Source organism: Fulmarus glacialis, unplaced genomic scaffold (assembly GCF_000690835.1).
Source record: "Fulmarus glacialis isolate BGI_N327 unplaced genomic scaffold, ASM69083v1 scaffold399, whole genome shotgun sequence".
In the NCBI taxonomy this organism is placed as follows: domain Eukaryota; kingdom Metazoa; phylum Chordata; class Aves; order Procellariiformes; family Procellariidae; genus Fulmarus; species Fulmarus glacialis.
The window spans coordinates 1,243-20,426 of record NW_009232364.1 but is presented as its reverse complement, the minus strand read 5'-3'; the positions used below and the strand labels follow the sequence as shown (position 1 = coordinate 20,426).

Sequence of the window (19,184 nt, the reverse complement as noted above, 5' to 3'; positions counted from 1 at the left end):
GCAAGTAGTACAGAGCTATGTAGACAGCTAAAACCAAGGCGAGTTGCATTTACTGCCTGTATTATATCATCTATAACAGTTTTGGATTAAAATTTAGTTACTATGCTAGTATCCTTGTTTTCACATTTGGCAGAATAAGATTACAGTACAGTCCTCCCAAAATATACTGAATGAAACAACTTACGCCAAGCATTTCAGGTAATTTTAGACTATGCAGTAGAATAAACACTGCAAGATTATTCTTACAGTTCACATTCTGAGTCTATTTGTACTTTAAAAAGTTGTATCTTAGACAATGCTCCCATCACAGATTATGATGAAAATTTAATTGAACTCAAAAGAACTATTTGGGAGTCTGGGAGGGAAGCCATGTCTTACAGTCCTTCATATAGCATTACCCTGAGAAAGTTCCAGCAGCTATGCCAACACAGTTCAATTCTGAGATGCTGAACCAAGAGACTCTGTTCAATTATCAATACTTCACAGATCTCAGGATCACACCCTTAAGATGGCTAAGGGTAACTTATTCAAATTCTTGTAAAGTCTTTTGTGTCACACTACAACCTGATTCACTTTCTTCAAAAAAAACTCCATGCATCTGATAAATTTAAGCATGAAACAGATTAATAAACAAATGGTTGGGAAACAAGGAACAGGGTGATACAGAATAAGAAGGCAACATTTCCCACAGAAACACTTCTACATACCTAATTGTTGAAAAAGTCAATGACAAATTGATTTCTCGGTTATGCAGACACACTCTGCGATATAATGTATCTTATAAAAATATCACCCGTTCAATACAAGAATTCAAGTGTCTGCAGAACTAGAATATGGGAAAAATAATTTAAGGGGAAAAAACGAAACTGTAATTCTGTAGTGCATGGTAGAGTGAAATTAGGCAATCACATTCTGAAAGGTACATCTCAGAACAGAATTGTTCCATACATAGATCTCTGCATTTCCTTCCATTTCTAATATCAGAATTTTATGAACATGCATACCACGCTCAGTTGATCAAAGCAAGAGAAAAAGCCTTTCAAATTTGGCAGTTTTTTTCTCCTATGTTTCACTGACTGATGGTGATTAAGTAGTAGCTTCCTCCATCTTAACCTCTGCACAACTTGATCTTTTCATCTTCTCGCATCGCTTCACAATAAATGTGCCTGTGTTCTTCTTTACATTGGACTAGGCATGGTATCTAGATCAAATGCTGCTGTAGTCTGAGCCACGGGCAACAAGAGCTGCTGCTGCTTCCCACTCCACTGTAAAGAAGGTAATTGTTCCAAAGAAGCCCACAACCACCATGATCAGCAGTTGCCATTGCAGAAGGAAGTAGTTGCTGTAGAAATATGCAACTGCAGCGCAGATGGACTGAGAGGAGAAAAAAAAAAAAACAACACACACCACACAATGTAAAAAGATTATCAGTAGAGATATCCAGGCTAGTATTACCATACAAGGATTATCAAACTAACATACACACAGTTTAATATGCAACTCTCAGTAGTATGCTTCTGTAGAAGATACATGATCTTAAAACTTCATTATACCCCAACATATGTCTTGATATATACAACAGATATAGTTTTTACTTGTTATTTAAATAGTGTTCACTGCAGAAAGTGAACACAAAACTCAAAAGTATTTGTAGCATCGCAAGTGCAGTTCTCTGGTACTTGAAAACAGTTTGTCTAGAAACGACACTGCCAAGGCTTTACGACAAAATCCAGAAAACTATTTCCAGTTTTACAGCATCAGAAACTATTCTATATCAAAATAGGTAGAGGCTTTGACAAGCGGTGTTGCTTACCTGCAATCTATCCTTTTTGAAGGTGTAATTTGCATTAGAGCTCGTATAAAGAATCTTTATATTCCGTGTCTATCTCAAAGTCTTACATATCACTGAGAATGACATAAAAATGGAACGGTGCACAAGGAAAAAAAATAATCTTTTTGAAGCAAGCACCTGTCACCTTTTAAACTAGACACACCCTGACCTCTGCTCCCAGCACTAGCTTGCTGTTGGTGTGACCACGCATGAACAGTTTCAATGCTCTGCACCACCATTTTTCTACCAATACCTCTATCAACACAGATCTTGACCTGGAAGGTTCAGTACCAAACAAGATTAATGCCTGTGAATGAAGTGATCTATCCAAAAAGCAGCAGTTGTATTCATATTGTAAGAAAACTTTTCACTGAGTCTCCAGATAGCATAGATGCATTTATTTTGCCATTCTGACAACTTAAGGACAGATAACTATTACTTAATTCTTTTGTCTGCATACCCACCTGATAACTCCCAGTGATATGGTACAACATCCACAAACTCTTCAAATACTATTTACACAATTTGTTTCCTTTTAACTCACACCCCTCTGTCAAAGACTTCTTTGAGTAAACAAATTCAATAAATGATTATTTAAATAAAATCCAAGTCTGGTTAACTGTACTTAACTGTACTTGACTTAAAACTACAATTCCCAATACTTCTAACTTTCCTCAAAACTTGTAAGTAATAGCAGTTCGATTATATAATCACACCAAGCTAAACAATCAAGATACTCCTGCCTAAGAACTTCTTTCTCTCCTGTGAAATGTAAAAAAGCAGGCTGAAATCCTTTGCAGAAACAACATAATTTTTCTCAGCTTATTAAAAAACCCAGCCCAGTATTTCAGTAACATTCCAAAACTCATACTTTCAAATGTCATGTAATACCTGAACAAACTTAAAGATGGCAAAGGCAGGAGCACTGTCTTCTGAATAGAGGAATCCCAAAATGCTGAGGAGCTGGGTGTTAAAGCAGCTGTCCCCCAGGCCCAACAGAAAGCTGCAGAATATGGCCACCTCTTTGCTGAAGGAGAAAGTGAATCAAATTTAAAAGCTATTAATTCAAACAGCTTACACATCTATAAACTATTTTTGGCAGACTTATTTGGAAAGCGAGAATGGAAGAAAGTTATCAAACTTTAAATTTCACTGGAAAAGAACTGGGAATGCTTGGCTTGGCAAAAAGAATCGTTTAATCAGATTTTAATTTCTTGAATGCTAAGACTTGTGTTACTGTTACCTGCAGTCAGTTCTGCACTGAATTAGAACCGCTAGAACAATTCATTTTGGTGCTTGGAGCCACAAAACCCAGAAGGCAGTGATTAAAAGCTCAGACACACCTGGTGAGTTCATAAAAACTGCAGGAATATTAGAGAAATTCATTTTGCAGAAAAATACTCCAGTTAAAGAAGAGTCACCTGCACAGGCACAAATGCTTATAATTGCAAGTTAGCAGCTGTGTCTGCACAAAGTGACAACACTGTATTTTCACACAAATTGACAAAAATACACCCCGAAAGAAAGTTGCAATGAGATAAGAAAGCTCCCTATATTCTTGCCCTAACACGGAGCAGTATGGCACAGTATAGCAGTATAACAAGAGACAGGCATAGCACGGCTCCAGTTAGACCAAGTGGACTTTGACAACAAGCATTCAAAGACTTTGGAAACCAGTGCAAGGGTGGTGCTCCCTGCTGTAGTAAAACTGAGCCCAACACTGTTTTAAAATAAACTGAATTCCTCAAGTTCAGTACAATAATTGCTGGTCTCACTATTGTACTAGATGTCAGAAATGTCAGTTCTCAATGACAGAATTGCTACCAAATATCCTCATGCTTTTTATTCTTATACCATCTAAATTCCTAAATTGGGTGCACACTGGTAGAATATCTACCTTTAATAAAAACAGAATTCCTGAAAGCCTTTTCTATGGAGTTAGTCACTACACAGAAAAGCAGCTTCAAAGAGCTTTCTATTAGACGAACAAGCTGTTTTATAAACATCGTGAGTTATACCAGCCGAAGGAAAAAGTTTACGTACCTTGGCATCATGTAAGCAACATCATCTGTTCCTTCCATAGGAGCAATAGGGGCATCATTTGGCATGTTGAAAAAAATTAAATAAAAGGCTATGAAATGGACAACGATGCCTAGCAACACAACAGGGTTCCTGCCAAAGCGATTATTCTTGCTCAGTAAACCGAAGATTCCTCCACCTGTACAAGTCGAAAAGATTGGATAATTAAATCAGAACTGAAGATATAAAGAACAGAACCAACTTAAAATACTGAAAAAAAAAAAGCTGAAAACTTAGATTATAAACTTCACCATATTGGATAACTGAAAGATTGATAGACACGAAAACAGTCCCAAGGAGTTTGCCAGATCTGCCAGCCCCATTTGTCAGATGACATAACCTTTGGGTTGCTACAGATGTCTGGGAAATGTGGGCAGGAGATTTATCCGATGATTGCCGATGAAGACGCTTAACCTTTTTGCAAGTATTCTCCCAGCAGCCACTGTTTCTTCCAGTATTGCAACACTACTAAGTGAAAATGGATGGCCTTGTGCTTAGCTCTTTTAATTGCAAAAACATGCATCTCTCTATGGATCCAAGTTGCTAGTGAAAAGACTGGTTTGGTGGTCCGTTGTTTTGGGTTTTTTGTTTTTTGTTTTTTTTTTTTTTTTTTTTTTTTTTTTTAAAACACTGCAGTACTTAAGCAAAAAAAGACTCTTACATTTACATTACCTGTATTCAATTTCATTCAAATATCAGATCTCATTTAACACAAGCTAACTTTTTTAAAGAAAAAATCTTTAGTGTAATAATTTTTTAATAAAATTTAAAATAGTTACCACATCACTTAATAAAAATGTAAACAGAATACTATTTAAAAACAGAATATCAAAATGCTGAAAATTCCGTAACGACATTGTAGCCTAGTGCTTCTCTCATTCTAAGACTTCGGTATTTCTTTGCACTAACCCAAAAAGAATGCAAAATCTTAGGACTCGGTCATCAGTATTTCACATCCTAATCCATATTCACTTTACATAGTGTAAAGTATAATTCACAGTGCAATAAGGAACCATGTTGACAGTTTTATTTCTAACATTTCATTTTTTGTTTACATAATCATTGCTGGAAGCTTGAAAGACACTATTCAGTTAAATACAAAAAACGTTTTGAGTAACTACATCTTAACCCTTTTTTGTCTATAAGGTAGTAAATTTAGACTCACCTAAAATTTCTCCAACACCAATAAAAATACCAGAGAGACCAATAAGGCTTTTTTCTTCACTGCCAAACCTATTCACAGCACCAATACATGTTCCATATACTCCAGAAAAGAATGTTAATTCCAAACCTTTGAAGTAAACCAAACAAAATTGATAGATGAACTATTATGAAAGTTATGAAAAAATTCATTATGTCTAAAGGCTGTTTTTCCCTAAAGTATCTTTCACATATATTTAAATGAGGTATACATAATAGAAGCAAACAGGGAATTTTAAACTATTTAAATTATGATATACTCCTATGCCAGTTTACAAAAACTATGTTAGAAAAAGCAGTGTCACTAGTTAGCGTCACATGCGCTTAGGTTCAGTACTGCTTCTGTTGACACAATCCCTATATACAGTTTATACTTTTCAAGAACTTTGGAATTTCATCCAAATGAAAAGCGCCATGTGAAACAAATAAAGGAAAATCATCTAAGGGTTTATATTTCAGGGACTATATGTGTTTGGCAGCAGTCTAGGTTTCATTCACAATTTAGCAACACTTAATTATCAACTAATCATTTACAAACTTTAGTAACACTTAATCATTAACTAATTCAATATTTACAAAGCGAGTTAGTAAGTCTACTACAATCACAACTTAATTACAGATTATTTACACTTGAAGTAACTGAAGAAAAAAAGCACAATTTCACTGTAAGATTCCCCCCCAAAAGTTATGGCATTCCTAAGGAAGTCCCTATATCCCCAAATACCAATAAGGAGCTATGATTCTTAAAACGGACTGCTACTTTTCTATACATACATAATGAACTAAAACTGAAAAAGAACAACTGCTATTTTCTTAAAATGCTTCTTTCTTTCTATTGCCGTACTGTGAGGAAAGGTAACATAGCTGAGTCCAACTAGCATGGCTATAAGCAACCAGTGTAAAAATATCCGTTTCTTAATAAAAAGTATATTTAAAACAATGCAAAGTGTTATGCTTAAACAAAGAAAAACGGTTCAAAAATAAACTGTTTCCAATTCACCTCCTTTGTCTTTTGCTATTGCAAAAATATGGTACTCCATATCCTGGTCTACAAGTAGCAGGCTACCTAACATGGTATATGAACTGCACGTACCCCTCAAAAAGGGATGAACTTTGAGTAGCCTTAACAATCCAATAATTAATTTTGGAAATAAAAGCTTTTGTTGGCCTTACAGGATTTTGTATTTTCCTACATAAAGTGGCAATATTGGCGACACCCACCAGATGGCAGCAGCTATTTTTTTCCAAGCTGGACTTACTTTTTTTCTGCTCCCGTAAGACCAAACTGCAGATTAATCAGGCAAAACCTGACTGACTCCCTTCACTTGTTATCTTGCTTCACATTCCCATTGCACTAAACATCTAAGAGGAATTCAAGTTAATTAATTTGTGTTAACACAACACTGGAGATGCTGTGAAGTAACTTATAACTCAGATTAGTGGCTGGTGCAAGCTGACTTCATAGCTACTATTGCTATTTCTCTACCAGAAGCTGACTGCAAATTTCAGCAGATGTTATGGCACTGTTTATAGTTTGTTCACATCTAAGTCTTTCGTGTCACCTACAAGAGCTAACAACAGTTTTTCATAATAGCGACTCAGAGCTGAGGTTCTGAAAATGCATCTATTCTTCCTAAAACTTAATTTGATCATGAACAGAACTACAACTGAAGTCAAATAAGGAGCAAAAAACATCCCAAAAATCCGCTAAAGGATCCCAGCAACATTTTGAACATCTTATAGTATTTTTGTGGAAGAATCGCTTTTGTATATGGCAAAAATAAATGTATTTTTATTTTACAACTCATCACTTGGTCTAACAATGGCAGACCAGGTTTAACTAAAGTTGCTAAAAAGAGAGAGAGCTCTTCCCACAGCAAATACTAGTGACAACAATAGTTGAAAATAGCTAAACTTTTTCCCCAATAGAACCAAGACTAAAATGAAGACTGTTGGTAATCTCCCACGCCTCAACGGAGGGGACACTGAAAATGTATTCTACAAAAATAATTTTAATTCAAATGCAATGCAATTGCATTAAACAATCTACAACCTATTGATAGTGTAATGCCAAACCACATAAAAAACAGCTATGTAAATTTTGCCTAACCCTCAATTTGGATGACCCAGCACTGTACTGAACCAAGCATTACTACATCTGTCAGTATTTGCAGATTTAAGCACATGCCTCCTCCCATACAGAAACACTTTCCAGAACACTGAAATGTCATAAATAACTCATTCAAAGTTAATTGAAATATTCAAGTAACATTTGCAGAGATATGGAATTGCAATCCTGCTCTGGGGTTAAAATTCCAAACAATGCCATGTCACTGCTACATGATTATATACTCTGCTTGCTTCATACCTGTGTAGGCTGTTGTAACACTGAGAAGCAGAATCTCTTTGGTGAAGCTCAGCTTTATAGATTTCTCTGTAAAGACATAATAATGGAAATTAATATAACTGGTAACACTATTAAGACAATCTACACTTTCTTTTGCTCTTTCCAAAATAGGTTAAAATTATGCAAACTGTGACTATTACAGTAAACAGAGTGCTGAACAAACCAACCCTGAGTAGCCCTTTGAAAGAAGTGCTGTTATCTGAAATCCTTTTTTGTAAGAAATGCAAGGGGGGACATATTAAAGAGCGGATACAGAGTTTTCAATTAGCAGACAGTTTTCTGCTCATCATATTTTTGTACTTTCTCTCAGTTCATGGTGATTGTCTCCTAAAAGGATAAATAAATTCTCAGTGAAGATCCCCACATTCTCAAAACAAACTTAACAGTCACAGGCAGACCACATCAAATTTCAATGGAAACTGCAGATGCTCCAGTTCAAATTGTTGTTTTTAACTGGTATCATTTGGTGACAAAATAAAACAACATGTAACTTCTTTATCTTGTTATGTTAATGAATTTTTTTTTTTTTAACTTTCATGCACTAGCTTTCCCAAGTGGTGACCTGTTCTTTTTTAACTCATCTGTATAAAGAAGCTGTTGTAAAGTTTCTTCTGGACTATACTAGTATGTAATTAAAGTGAAGTCTACTTCACTTTCTTTGCTTGCAGTCAAGCTTTGTTTGTATGGTGCTGCCACGTTGAAGGAGCATTGAAGGAGCATTTCTGAAGTGTGGACAGCCAGCTCACACCAATCACACATCAATGGTAATTCGCCCACAGGTTAGTTCAGTGGTTCCCAAGCTTTTCCAGTTGCAAGCCCATTTTGGCTAGGCTCAAAATCGCAAATGCTCACACAGACAACTGAATTCCTATCAGGCTCAAAACTCATCAGTCCTGTCATCTCTGGTCTGAAAACCATTGCCACCTGGCAGTCATTTTTCCAAGCAGGCCATTCCTGAAGGTCTATATTCAAAGTGGAATAACTGAAATGCATTCTTAAAACCTTATTTGTTCACAAATTTTTGTTCTAAGTGATTTGTACATGATCACATTATCAGCAGAATCATGGAGAGCTGGAAAGGATACGTCAGTATTTTTTGAAGCAACTCTGATGTGAAACAGTACTTACTGAAGGCAGCCACTGCTCTCGTCATTTTGTTTTGTGCAGACCTGGATAAATAAATGACTTAGTCAAAATGGAACAAGAATAACCACACGATCGCTATGCTGGAAAACAGCTTAATTTTTCAAATTTTCTGTACGTTTTCTAGCCCAGCACTATATACTGGAATATGCTAATATTTTATTAAGTTTCTGAGAATCTAAACTACTAGCTACAAAATTTGCTTTCTACGCTAGTGAATGCCGTTCAAAAATGAACCTGCTTAACAGGTTCTTCTGAGCATTTTTAGCTTTGAACATTTTTTCACTTGCATACTTAGTGATCTTTTTCTAACATTTTCATTGTTCTTTAAACAAAGCAAAAATATTTAAACTGATGCCTCAGGCAAAACTGTACTGAATCTATCTATGTACCTATGCATTTCTAATGTATTTATCAGGGTGGCATATATATATTTAGAGAAGATATGAAAAACATGTTTCAGTATGTAAAAGAGAACCTATAAAAAGGGAGTAATTTCTGCTTATTCCAGCCTTTAAACTGGGCTAATGAGGGCAAGATGGACTATGAAAGGCAGATACGTGTTTAATAATAATCAGTGAAGAAAAGAGGTAAAGGGTATCTTTCCAAAGGCACTTAGTTATTAATGTAAAAACTTAACGTGCATTACTGCATTCCACCCTTGAAAATATGTCATATAAAGAACATTAATTCTCACTTGTTAAAGTATAGACACTTTTTTATTAAATCTGTAAATTCTACAAGTTGTTTATAACATTCACGTTTCCAGTGTAGAGGGGAAGTGAATGCATGATGTTCCATTGAGGAGTAGGAGCACAAACGAGTATATGTGACAACATGTTATTGCCAGAAGCACTTACGAGCTGTCCCCCAGGGTTTCATTAGCAGAATCTTCCTCCCCTGGAGCTTTTGTGTCCTCTTGTTTCCTAATCAGAAAGAACAGAACTGTGCCCACAAGACTGATAACAGTCAGAGCAATGAAGACAGTTCTGCGATCACTCTCTGTGGAAAAACAAAGAAGAGTCATAACTAGATGTGCAAAAGCAATTCAAACCAATTCAATTACCTTCAAAGACCTAATACAGACTACTACGTAACAGTGTTTAAAATGCATACTAATTTTCTAACTTACTTTCCACACAGAGCAAAAGGTACTCAGCTGCTGGCAAATTCCTGTCTCAGTTTTATGATGCTAATAAAGTATCAGCATATTAAAGAGTGTCACTCACATTTTCTGCCATGCAAAGGCTATGACCAAGGAGGAGCCAATTAACAAAGGAAGTGCATAAATTATTGGCAGAAGAAAGTACATCTTTCAAGACTTATATAATTCAGAGCGGATATAGCGAAGTACCCCAAAACCCTTCAGATTTCTAAAAAAAGCTCTTTGCCAGCATCAGAAATATTAGCACTGTAACGTCATAAACTAGTAGGCTTGTAAACTACAAAGGCCTTAAAACCACTGAAACCTAACTGACACAGCATACAACGTGCAGCTGGAGGAAGGTCGTTGCTGCCCTATGCATGAGCTCTGCTGCACTAACCAAGTTGTTTCGCAGAGGAAAGTCTGTAAGACAGAAGTCATTCCCATTTACAAACATTAAGCAGAAAAAAAAAAGCCGAGAAACAGCTAATAATTGTGATTGAACTAGTGTATGATTCTGAAGATATTGCCTACGTTGGTATTTACTTCCCCTTTAGCTTAAAGGTAAACATAAAATTGTTCTGTATCAATTAAAAATAACATGTACAATTACAAATCAAAAAGAGAATATGTGCTTCACCTTGCAATGCCTGTAAAATTGTCATTTAGGTAGCAAAAGGAAGGAGGAATTGATTTTTAAACACTGTCAGATCTTCTGATACCAACATTTTTTAATAAAGAGGAGTCTCAAGACATTTAAAGATGGGGGGAAATGTAACAGCAGAATTCCCTCACAGTTAGTTGCTCTATTCTGTGGTTAGAAAGAGCAATGAAATTTAGAATGCACAGAGTTTCAGGGCCACCAGATCCAAAGAGTCTCCAATACTTTCAATAACATTTAAGCCTTTGCGTTAAAGATGAAGGAATGTGGGAGCTGACCTTTAAAAATTAACCTGTGCTGCGCTACCAAGCCCATGTCTGTGGGGAACCTGAAAAGATGGATCTAACAGAGACATGAAGTGGACTATTCATCTCAACAGGGCAGTATTTCTGAAGCCTGATAATTATAATTTAAAAATCAACATCTTAATCCCGATTGACTACAGCAGAAGTACCCTCATCTTTTGAATGTTAAAAGAATTGACCATTCTAGTAGATATTTTACTTTAACACTATAATAAAGAAAAACTCTCACAGTCATTATAGAACAGGACAATCGACCCTCTTTGTTTACAAAATGCTGGTTTTCCAGCAATACTCAGGTTTTATAATTAAAGTCTTACATTTTGCTCTATTTTCACCATTGCCCTTTTCTTAGCTGATACCCCCCCACCTCACCTTGCTTACTTAAGTAGAAATCTCCACTTCAAAACCAATGAGTCTCAACCACTATCCAGCTTCTTAAGAATATTAAGTTTACTGTTCTCTCTCCTGCTCTTTACCAGTCTAGCACTATGTCAAATGAAAAAAAACTGTAGTATTAATTACAATCCCATTAGGAAGTTAGTCTTCATAAACTATGCCAAATAGGGAAGACTGAGTTCTTTACACACTCTTCCAGCAATGCTGCCAGTTTAAGCAGCAGCCGCCCGCTCTCAGTCCAGCTGCACATCTCAACCTCTGTCTTGCTACTGCTTTGTGCCAGCACAATGATCAGTGCAGCCATGAAGTGAACTGGGATGGTGTTACTTTCTTTTCCTTTATTTCATAGGTTACTCAGTCTCCAACCTGATTTAGAAGGACAGCCTATACCAGGAACTTACTTCGGAACAGGATAGTGTGCATATTAAACATATAGCCATTCCAGAATAGCTTTCCCCCAAAATATGTATATTTTGGCATAAGTGTGTCTGCACAGGGAAAATCCCAGAGTAGCTATTGTGGAAAACCTTACTCTAAACTAGCGTTCTGAAGAATTTCATAGACAGTATCCTAAAAGAAGGTACTTAAAGTGCATTGCATGCAGGAAAACAACATACATAATACAGGGGCCATGAGTACCATGGAACACTGAATCAAAAACATACTCCAAAAGTAGTCTATCTAACAATAAATTGGAAAAAAATTTGCATTGCATGCAGGAAAACAACATACATAATACAGGGGCCATGAGTACCATGGAACACTGAATCAAAAACATACTCCAAAAGTACAGTCTATCTAACAATAAATTGCAAAAAAATTGTCTGCTATCGTATAAGTTTCTTGCCACTTTCCAGTTCATTATTTCACCTGTTTATTCATGCTACCATATTTTAAAGGATGGCCTCCCATATAAACAAGCAATACCCACCTGATATGTGAGTTTTTCCTTGCCAAGCAAAGTATATATAGAGGTTTCCAAAAAACAGGCTGTAAACAAAAAGGACAACAAAGGTGAACAGCACTTTTTGAGGTAAGATTAAAGTTGTTGCATCACAGTAATACTATTCTATGCAAAAAAATATACTGTGCAATTTTGAAAGAAATAAAGACACTAGTCATACTCTATGCAAACTGCTTACTCTATGTAAAATTTTACACACAGTAGAGGATTCTTCCCCATACTGCTGGCTATTCATTTTCAGCAATCAAGACACAAGGTGGTAGCAAAGATGAGGAAATCTGCATCTAAGTTGTCTCTCTCTCTAATTTTGGAAGGATATAGGTTAGAAAGCTGACGTATTTATGGAGATGATTTTGTAATACTTTCTTAGAAGAGTCATGTGTCTTTTCTGAAGTATTGCCCCAGGAATGCGAAATTGGTCGTTAACAACTCAAGGGAAATGCTGTGTTCCTACCCACAGTTTCCCGAAATATAGTAATTCTGGATGAGTAGTGATTCAAAACAGCCTAGAGTCAAATCTCCTCATACAAAGCCATGCATTTTACGCACTGTAAAACACACAATTAGTTGGGTTTGTGGAAATTGCTACGCTAATAAAATACCAATATGTTAATTCTGGAACCTGAAACGTAAGGAACACAAGAAGTATGCCACTGGTTCAGACAGATGTTCTACTAATCCAGTATTCTGTCCCCACAACAGCATTAGCAATGCCATCTAGTGCAGGCTCACCAGCCTAAGCACTTTCTGTGATTCATTCCTCTCATTATCTCCCAAAATCCAGAGTTGCTGCCTTAGGGGTCATAAAAGGTGTCTGTCTTCAGGAACCATCTGTGGATCTGTTGCCAATGAATTTGTTTGACCCTTTTTTGATCTCGCTGACACCATCCAACTCTACACCCTCCTGTGGCAGCAAGCTCCAAAAGTTTAATCGCCCATCATGTAAAGAAGCACTTTATCTGTTTCAAACCAATCCTCTTCTAGTTTCACCAAGTGACCTGAGTTCTAGTACAGCAGCATTTGCTGACCAACAGTTCTACATTCAGCTCACCTGCTGCCTTCAAGTTTTAGTAATTCATCAGTATAATCATCCTCAGATGCTTTTTCTCCAAAGGAAAGAGTACCAGCCTTTTTAGTCTCTCTTCAAGTCAGCAGCTCTATCTTCTTGCGCATTTTTGTGATTTTTCCCTATACGCTAATTACATTACACTCTCCCGAAAAGCATAAACCATATCTGCACAAAATACTCAATGGCAGCAACACAGCGCCCACTACCTTGTTCTCACTACCCTTCTTGATGCCAAAACTTTTGTTGACTTTTTTAGTTGATGCAGCACTCGAAGCTTAATATCAGAGAACTCATCAACAACAGGATCTCTTTTCTGACTTCTGACTGCCAGGTCCAACTTTAGTATCTTCACTTCAACTTGTCAGTGAGCAGCAAGGTCCGGCTGCTCCCTCAGGGAAGGAGGGCTAAGAGTCAAGGGGGATAACACATCCAGCAGAGAAGGTGCCTTGTCAGCTAGAGCCCAACCTTGCACTACTCGAGCAAGGCAAGCAGGACAGACCCAAAGATTGTAAGCAGGGTCAACCAAGAGTCCAGACCATCAGACAGTTTTGTCTTGATGAGGCAGGTCTGAGGTCAAGCTGGGAAGTCAGTCCACAGGCCAGAGTCAAGTCCAGTGATTGTCACGCAGGTCCACAGTGACAAGGCAGAACAAAGCCAAGATAGGAGGTCAGTCTGTGGACTGGATCTAGACCACCAGGATCCATAGCTGCGCACAGGCATAGCTGTAGTTGAGCAGGAGACCAGTAGTCCTCCAATGCAGCTCCAGAGGAACTGAAGGCCCAGGGCTGAGTTCAAATGGGGCTCCTGGGCCCATGGGCAGATGGGAAGGGTGTGGTGGAGGTCCCAGCTGAGGTTGTTCAGGACCATTAGGGCTTATTAGTGCACTCAGGATCCTGACACAAATTAGCACAGCCCTCTACAATCAACAAGATTTCTGTTGCATATGTCAAATGCTCCCCCAACAGAAATATCTTTTTAGAGTGTCAAGAGCAGAGGCTTGCAATATGTAACTTTCATTCATTGTTCTATAATGCACAATAGCAATAGAAATGTTGCTTCCAGCCTTCCCTCCCACTTCACTGACTGCAAGGTACTAGTGGAGTATTTTTAGATTCAGTCTAAAAATGTAAAAAAATGTAAAAAGTAGAATGTGTACACAACCAAAAAAAGATTAACAAATAAAGTCTACCTGGACTGTAAGAGTGCCCAAAATACTCCACTGTTCCTTCCAATGGTATTTTCATCAGAATTTACAGTCAAGCAATTTCCCTGTGCCGTCCAGAGTACTGAAATATACAGAATATATTACTCAGGAAATAAAAATATTTTAGAAGTGTATTTAAATGTGGCAAAGAATAGTAAGCAGGGTCAGAACAATGCTTACCAGCAGCTGCAATGCCAATAAAAACAGAAGCAGTGTAGAAAGCCCATGTAGCAGGTTGGATAAAAACTGCAATGTATAGGCTAGAATAGAACAGATCAGTTTATTGAATATAGACTTAAAGTGGACAATGCTCTTCAACAAACAGAAATCTCACTTAGCTTCTTTAAAATCAGCTACTCTCTCTTAAGTGACAGTGGAAAATAGTTCAGGTCATATGTGAAAAAAAAGGTAATTTTTTCACTCCACTAAGCATGTAGAATTTTTTTTATATAGTCATTAATCTGAACACAACAATAATTCACAACCTGAACTCCACAGTGAGCAAAATCTGGAAATGCTGTGGAAAAAATACACACTGTTTCCAGTAGGCTGAAGTACTCTGCAGTTACACATCTAGTGATACAGTTGCCTGCCTTAACCAGTACAATTTCATGTATGGCATGGTAGTTTTAGGTGTGAAAAAATGAGAGAAAGATTTCAAAGGAAGCAGACAAAAATTCAAAATTAATACTTACCTATAAAATATGCCACTAACAACCATGGAGAGTTGAGGTCCTACTATCGCAACTACTGAAGGTGATAGAAGATTTGATGCAGAGAATACTCCATAAATAATGGACATGCTACATAAATAAACACCAAAGATGATTAAGTACTTAAAATAAAATAGGGTATAAGTGCAACTGATTTAAGAATGTTCAGTCGATTCCAAAGTATCAAGTTAAGTACATACATAACTGAAGTAACTGCATAACTTTCATGGTCAAACATTTCCTTCCTTTCTTCGTTACCTTACCCATTGCACTCTATATGGGAATATAGGAGTGTACAGTGTTTCTTGGATTGCTGAATAGAGGCCCAAACTATTGCAGGCACGCACATTTTGTAATTTATAACACGCAATTGTCAAACTGTGCCTTAACAATAGTTACTGTATTTTGTACCCAGTATTTCTAGAGGAGAACGTTCCAGAGTCTCATTCGTCTATCAGTGAGGTTTTCATTTTCTGCCAATACACCACAGAAGAGTTATAGATATATTTTGTGTCAGTTGTATTTTGAGTTTAAATTAAGACAATAAGCCCTTCAAAGCAGCAACCAGGTTTTCCTATATGACAGCTTAATTTGGCGTACAAAAGGTCCCTGATCATGCTTGGTGAGTTTGGCTATGCCAGTGCCATAAACACACAGCTTTTTGTGGCTTTGCTTCTCATCTTTCTGACTGCTCCTTTCACATTTATGTTGCAGTATTTCCTGGAAGCTGATCCACCCCACCTATTCTACACAAACACACAGAGGTGTACAAGGACAAACAACCAAGGCCTTAGTTAGCAGTTTTATTTATTTTAAAACCTCCACATTCTTCATCTCCAAAGATAAAATGCTGAGAATGTGATAATGCTGAGAATGTGATAACCGTATGGTGTTTTTTCTCCCTACAAAGAAAACACGCAAAACAGATATGTAGTTCAACTAGAAATAATTCAGAGTAGAACTAGAGTGAATGTGAGAAGCCCATCTTTTAAACTGCTTTAAGTATGTTATTAAATTGTGAAGTCAGCAGAACACTACAATCTCTTGAGAGTATATTTCTACCAGATGGAATTACAACTAGCTTCGCCCTGCAAGGAGAACAGTAATAAGATGATCTGTGTAAATTACCTCGTGTAGCCACTGCCATGAAAATCCGTGTTGTTTAAATTTGTGATAACAGTTTGCTGTGAGGAGAAAATCATGTGTTGCAATACGTTAGAACATATCTTGTAGTTTGAGAACACTTGCATCAGTTTGAAGCCAGTATTAAACATTAGAATTAATCATTATAGACTCTATAAAGTACTTAAAATAATGTAAAGTGTTAATTACAACTCACAATACCTCCACAATAAAGGTGAAGGAGGTATTGGGCAGGGAAACATCTATGTTTGAAGCAGTAATTAGTACTTTAGGATCATATCATGATTTCAGAGACCTTAAAGTATTTCACAAAACACCTCTCTTAGATATGTATGACTATCTTAATTTAAAAATTGGGGAAAAAAGGAGGAGTTTCAAAATACTCTTAATTTGACCTAACTATGAGCTTCTGATAAAGTTTCTGTTCTTTTCGGTTTTCCGTTACTTCTCTGTTCCTTTTTTTTTCCCTTGAATCAGCTTTAGTGACCATGAGACCATGTAATTAGCTGGATTGGCGGGCAGACCTGATTGAAAGTCGTTTGTAATGACTTTAATGACAATAAATTACATAATTGCATGATCACTAGGTCCAATTCAGTGAGGTGCTGTGAATTCATTGCAGAACTTCTAAGATCACTGCGCATACTTATGTACTGATGTACAGTATCACGCTGCACTATGACTTTTACAAAAACTATCCTAAGTAGTTATTTCTACAATGCAGTGAATGACATTTATATGTCTGAACCCAGAAAGGATTCTTCTTGCATGCAAGAAAAGAGAAGCTGTAAGACCTGTAGGCTCAAGAGGTATGTTGAAATCTAACTGTCCTACAGGCATATAACTAATACTGAAAGCAATGCCAACAACTCAGTTAAGTTAGAGGATCTGAGCTAAGTATGCCAGTAGCAGGATTCTAAAAATGTAAGTACTAACAGTACAATCTGCTTTTAATAGTAAATTTGGATTATGTTATACCCAATTTTGCTTCAGCACACAGACATAAAGAAGTAAATTACTTATTCAGATGGAAGGTGACTTGGCAGTTCTAGCAATTGTGGAAGTCTGACTACTTGTCAGATGTTATCCTCATACTCCCCCTCAACGTCTAGTTTGTTAGAACAGAAAAATATGTTAGATTAGGAAAAACACTCTAGGAAAAACTAGGGGCATGGTTAATAATAACAACTTAGGCAAATATTTTGAAAGGGACTATATAGAATAATCAGAAATATGTAAGGTCCAATGTAATTCAATTGTTAAATACTGCAACTGTCAAAACAGACATTATTTTACAGTTCAAACATTTGATAGGATTCATTAATTTTCTACTTTCTAAGCAATCAGGTACACTTACATATGTAGCTATGCTATCTTAAAAAAATAAACTGCTTAATTATCCAGTTAACCAACTTTCTCTAGTTAACACTAAACCAAAAGAAAGGAGACAAAATGTCAAGGTGTCTTGCACATTAAAAAATCCCAAGTAAATCAACTCTTACATTAGAGTACATGAAACACAAGAAAGGATGAATAACTATGATAGAAATGTGGCATGTTTTGAAATTCACACCTACCGCAATATTTCCACATGTTTGGAAAGCAGTGAATATAAACATAAATGAGACTCCCAAAATAATTACGTTGAAAAGTTTTTTTGATTCAGGAGACATTTTGTGTTTTCTTGCCAAGTCCTCAGCTCCCCTCTGAAAAAACTCTTTTCTTTTAAAAGTTTCCTCTTAACCTCTGTTAAAAACAAACAAGCAAAAAGAATAAAACAAAAAAGAAAGCTTCAAAAATGACGATTACTAGGAGCTACTTATTAGCTGCTAGGACATAACCACCAACTAATCAAGAAATCTGGTGATTCTCTTAAATAATGTATAGCAAAATCAGTAACTCGAAAAAAAACAAAGGTAAAGGTCTGGTACAAAATGCAAAGATCAAGAGTCTCTCTACCTTTTCCCATGAAGTTAACAGAGCAGACTGCAGTACGTTACTTCTTCATGACATCTCCTTCCCCCAAACAAAGCAGTTTTCCAGATACCAAGCTAGTTAATCAGCCCAGTTTCTTGCCATTGTTCTAAATCAGAATTCTGGTCCAAAGCCTTTAAATCACCTGACGAAGGAAAGATGAGACACTCGTACACACGAGTCATTTCCATGCATGTTGGACAGGAAATAAGGAACATTTCACAATGTAGATCAGCTGACCCAGCCTAGAAAGCCCTTGTGCACCATGGGAAATGCAGTTTCATGAAAGTACACTTTTTCTACTTGAAAGGGTGGAAATCGCCTAATCCTTAAAATACAAAATTTGTACTAGTTTTTAAGAATTATAATCTCTGTCCACTAAATAACACCCAGCAAGATAAAAAAAGTCTTAGAAAGTCATCTAAGATAATTGTTTAATTAGCTGAATTCAAACACACACAAAGTCATTGCAAAGGAAAACCGATTCCCACCTACCTGGAAGAAACTACATCGCTCAATGCCACCAACACACGTGCTCTGCACAGTGCTTCTGCCTTTCGTTGTCTCAGTGACTCAGGAGAGAAAAGAGTCTTCATAATCCTTCACTGCTTTGTCTCAAGGAACAATATTCATTTTTAGCAATTACATACTCTTAGTATTTTACTTCACAGTGTTTCTAAATCTTTAAGTTTTGAAGATCTCTGGTAAAACATCAGCAAAATTGAAAGAGCATCACACATCTTGTATCAACCAAATGGCTGCTTTTTACTGTTGCCATCCTGTGTCTATCGTGTTGGGCCTCCAAGTCAGGATTGGAGCATTCTGCTAAATCAGCTCCACTTAACTGCTGGCTGAAGAGGAAGGGAAGGAAATCCAGAACTGATTGAAGTAAATGACAGATCACCAAATTCTACCTCTGCTATCTACAGTAAAGGACTTAAATAAAATCCA

The 19,184-nt window shown here is 36.7% G+C and overlaps 1 protein-coding gene across 2 annotated transcripts; it reads right to left on the bottom strand.

The window, feature by feature from the left end:
- Positions 1 to 1,196: 1,196 nt before the first annotated feature.
- Positions 1,197 to 17,953, bottom strand: MFSD11 (major facilitator superfamily domain containing 11). Of its 2 annotated transcripts, XM_009584855.1 has the most exons (13): positions 17,837 to 17,953; positions 16,245 to 16,300; positions 15,099 to 15,206; positions 14,584 to 14,663; positions 14,389 to 14,485; positions 12,098 to 12,156; positions 9,521 to 9,662; positions 8,646 to 8,686; positions 7,479 to 7,544; positions 5,076 to 5,201; positions 3,875 to 4,049; positions 2,723 to 2,858; positions 1,197 to 1,374 (listed from the first exon to the last, which is right to left on the bottom strand). In XM_009584855.1, the coding sequence occupies exons 1-13, from the start codon at positions 17,930 to 17,932 to the stop codon at positions 1,207 to 1,209; spliced, it is 1,350 nt and encodes a 449-aa protein (XP_009583150.1). In that variant the 5' UTR covers positions 17,933 to 17,953; the 3' UTR covers positions 1,197 to 1,206. The 2 variants fall into 2 exon arrangements, with proteins under 2 accessions (XP_009583150.1, XP_009583148.1); XM_009584853.1 differs by lacking the exons at positions 12,098 to 12,156; positions 14,389 to 14,485 and having other exon boundaries at positions 17,837 to 17,932.
- Between the last annotated feature and the right edge of the window lie 1,231 nt (positions 17,954 to 19,184).